This window comes from Ceratina calcarata, unplaced genomic scaffold (genome assembly GCF_001652005.2).
Source record: "Ceratina calcarata isolate Rehan_Ccalc_2016 unplaced genomic scaffold, ASM165200v1 scaffold4155, whole genome shotgun sequence".
Taxonomy (NCBI): domain Eukaryota; kingdom Metazoa; phylum Arthropoda; class Insecta; order Hymenoptera; family Apidae; genus Ceratina; species Ceratina calcarata.
Window position 1 is genome coordinate 1 of NW_017165122.1, and position 2,216 is coordinate 2,216.

At 40.3% G+C, this 2,216-nt stretch overlaps 1 protein-coding gene across 1 annotated transcript; it reads left to right on the forward strand.

Moving 5' to 3' along the window:
* The first annotated feature begins 195 nt into the window (after window positions 1-195).
* Window positions 196-2,188, forward strand: LOC108626545 (1-phosphatidylinositol 4,5-bisphosphate phosphodiesterase epsilon-1-like). The gene is made up of 3 exons (XM_018027272.2): window positions 196-451; window positions 631-934; window positions 1,767-2,188. The coding sequence occupies exons 1-3, from the start codon at window positions 434-436 to the stop codon at window positions 2,186-2,188; spliced, it is 744 nt and encodes a 247-aa protein (XP_017882761.2). The 5' UTR covers window positions 196-433.
* The last annotated feature ends 28 nt before the right edge of the window (window positions 2,189-2,216 follow it).

Sequence of the window (2,216 nt, forward strand, 5' to 3'; positions counted from 1 at the left end):
CTAATAAGGGATCGAATTCTAAACATTCTTGCAACCTTCTTTTTAATGTAATTTCCCACTTTACAATGTAAATTGTTAGTAAGCTTCTACGCGTTCCAAATTCAGCTTGATACAATTTTAGCGAGCTTTCCAAACTATCACATTATTCACTTAAATTTTTAAGCGGTGTTAAAGTATTTTTAATAATTGACAGGGTACTTGGCATGACGATAAGCTCATTTTCTAGGTACTCTTAACCGGGTGTAGGTGTGTGGAACTCGATTGTTGGGACGGCGACGATGGATCTCCGGTTATTTACCATGGCCACACGTTCACTACCAAGATACCGTTTCGTTCGGTCGTGGAGGCGATTGATAGAAGTGCTTTTGTCAGTTCTCCATACCCTGTAATCCTCTCTATTGAGAATCATTGCTCGCAAACTCAACAAGCACGGATGGCGCAAATATTTCAAGTACGCAATTTTTTATATTTCAAATACTTTACAATAAAAATTCACGTTATTTTTATTCTTTCTGTTACCCATTCGTTGTGTGTTTAAATGTCTAATTCATATCACTGTCAAGTATTTTATTTTGTGTTGCCCTCCGTGAAAATGAACCGTGCAAGATAAAGTTTTCTCGATTTTTCCAGTCAGTATTTGGGGAAAAACTCGTAACGAAATTCTTATTCGAGACGGACTTCAGTGACGATCCGCAGCTGCCGTCGCCTTCGCAGTTGCGATATCGAATATTGATCAAAAACAAGAAGCTGGTGGTGGATCCAGGCGGACCTTTAGCCCACGCTCCCCTGAGTCATCGAGGAAAAATGCTCATGTCCGATCGTGCATCATCTATGAAGCAGATGCGTACTGACGGGAGCGCGGCTTCCGTCGTTGAATATTTCAGCGAGGATGATGACGACGAGGAGGACGATGACGAGGATGACAATATCGATGGTAATTCACTTCTCGGCTTTAATTAAACAAAATCGATAAGCGTGCTATTTTCCTTAAAGAGTCATTTCATACTTTCAAAAGTCATCAACGATGGGAACTCGGAAGCTTTTAAGTTATTAACGCGATTCAAGGGAAAGTCGTAATTGCTCCTAAGTTTTAATTGCGTTTTGCTTATAGACGTTTATCTCCAATCCGAAGATACTCCGATTGAAATTTTTTATCAATCTCGGCGCGCGTTAAACGAATACAGATAGATAGATAGATATAACTGGAGAGAAGAGAAGTTTGATCAGTATCTACCGCGAAGTTAGAATTCCTCAGAGAGAAGAACACTGAGGCTGTTGCTCTTAATCTTTTTCAAGCTGTGGCTTAACCCAAATACGGAGACGTATTATTTCATTCCTTCTAATTGCTGCTCATCCTTCAGTTTATTGACGACAAACTTCAATTTATATTGAAAGCGATTGTTTCCTCTTGGGAATGATAAGAAACCATTTCTCGGTGCAATAAGATTTAGACTGTAATGGAGTTTAACATCGAATTAAATCTGATACACAAATAATGAAATTGAAATATTGAGAGAAAATGTATGGAGTCCATTATTGTTATTATATCATTGACCAGCCACGATTAAAATTCTCAAATCCCTTCCATATGAAACTAATTTAATAAAATCGATCTTGGTAATGTAATTGCACAATTTTTCCTCTCGATTACACGGAATTGATTAATATGACAAATTCGTCGCGAGAACTAATTGGAAACTGTTCGAACCACGCAAGAAGTTGACTAACTATTTAATTGACGGTAACGCGAAAGTTTCACCTTTCAGATAACTCCATTTCGAGTTACGAGAGGTACTTGGGCGGGATTCAGCACGGTCGATTAAAATCCGACTCCGCGGTCGACGATAAATCGCAGAAGCAGAGCAGCCAGATCGCGAAAGAACTATCGGACTTGGTGATTTATCTGCAAGCGATCAAATTCCGCGGACTGAATACGACGCCGGGTACGGGCACTGTCGGGAAAGTACGGTATCAGCCGCACACGGGGCCGGTTCAAAGGCACAGTATCGCTGGCATAGGCGCGACCAGCATCGGTGCCGCTTCCGGGTCGCCGCAATCTTTGTCAACGTCCGCCTCGCTCGCTAGCGGCGGGAGCAATATTGAAAATCTCTTCAGGTTAGTCTCGAACTGTTGGTATTCTACTTTTGAACGATTTTTTATATCTTGCTTTCTTACTATATTAAAATAACAAAATAACATAAATTAAGGAATATGAC

What these genes read in the sequence shown, in the direction of transcription:
- LOC108626545 (XM_018027272.2), top strand. An exon ending in CGAGGATGACAATATCGATG is followed by an intron (nt 935 to 1,766) that starts GTAATTCACTTC and finishes TTCACCTTTCAG; the next exon opens with ATAACTCCATTTCGAGTTAC.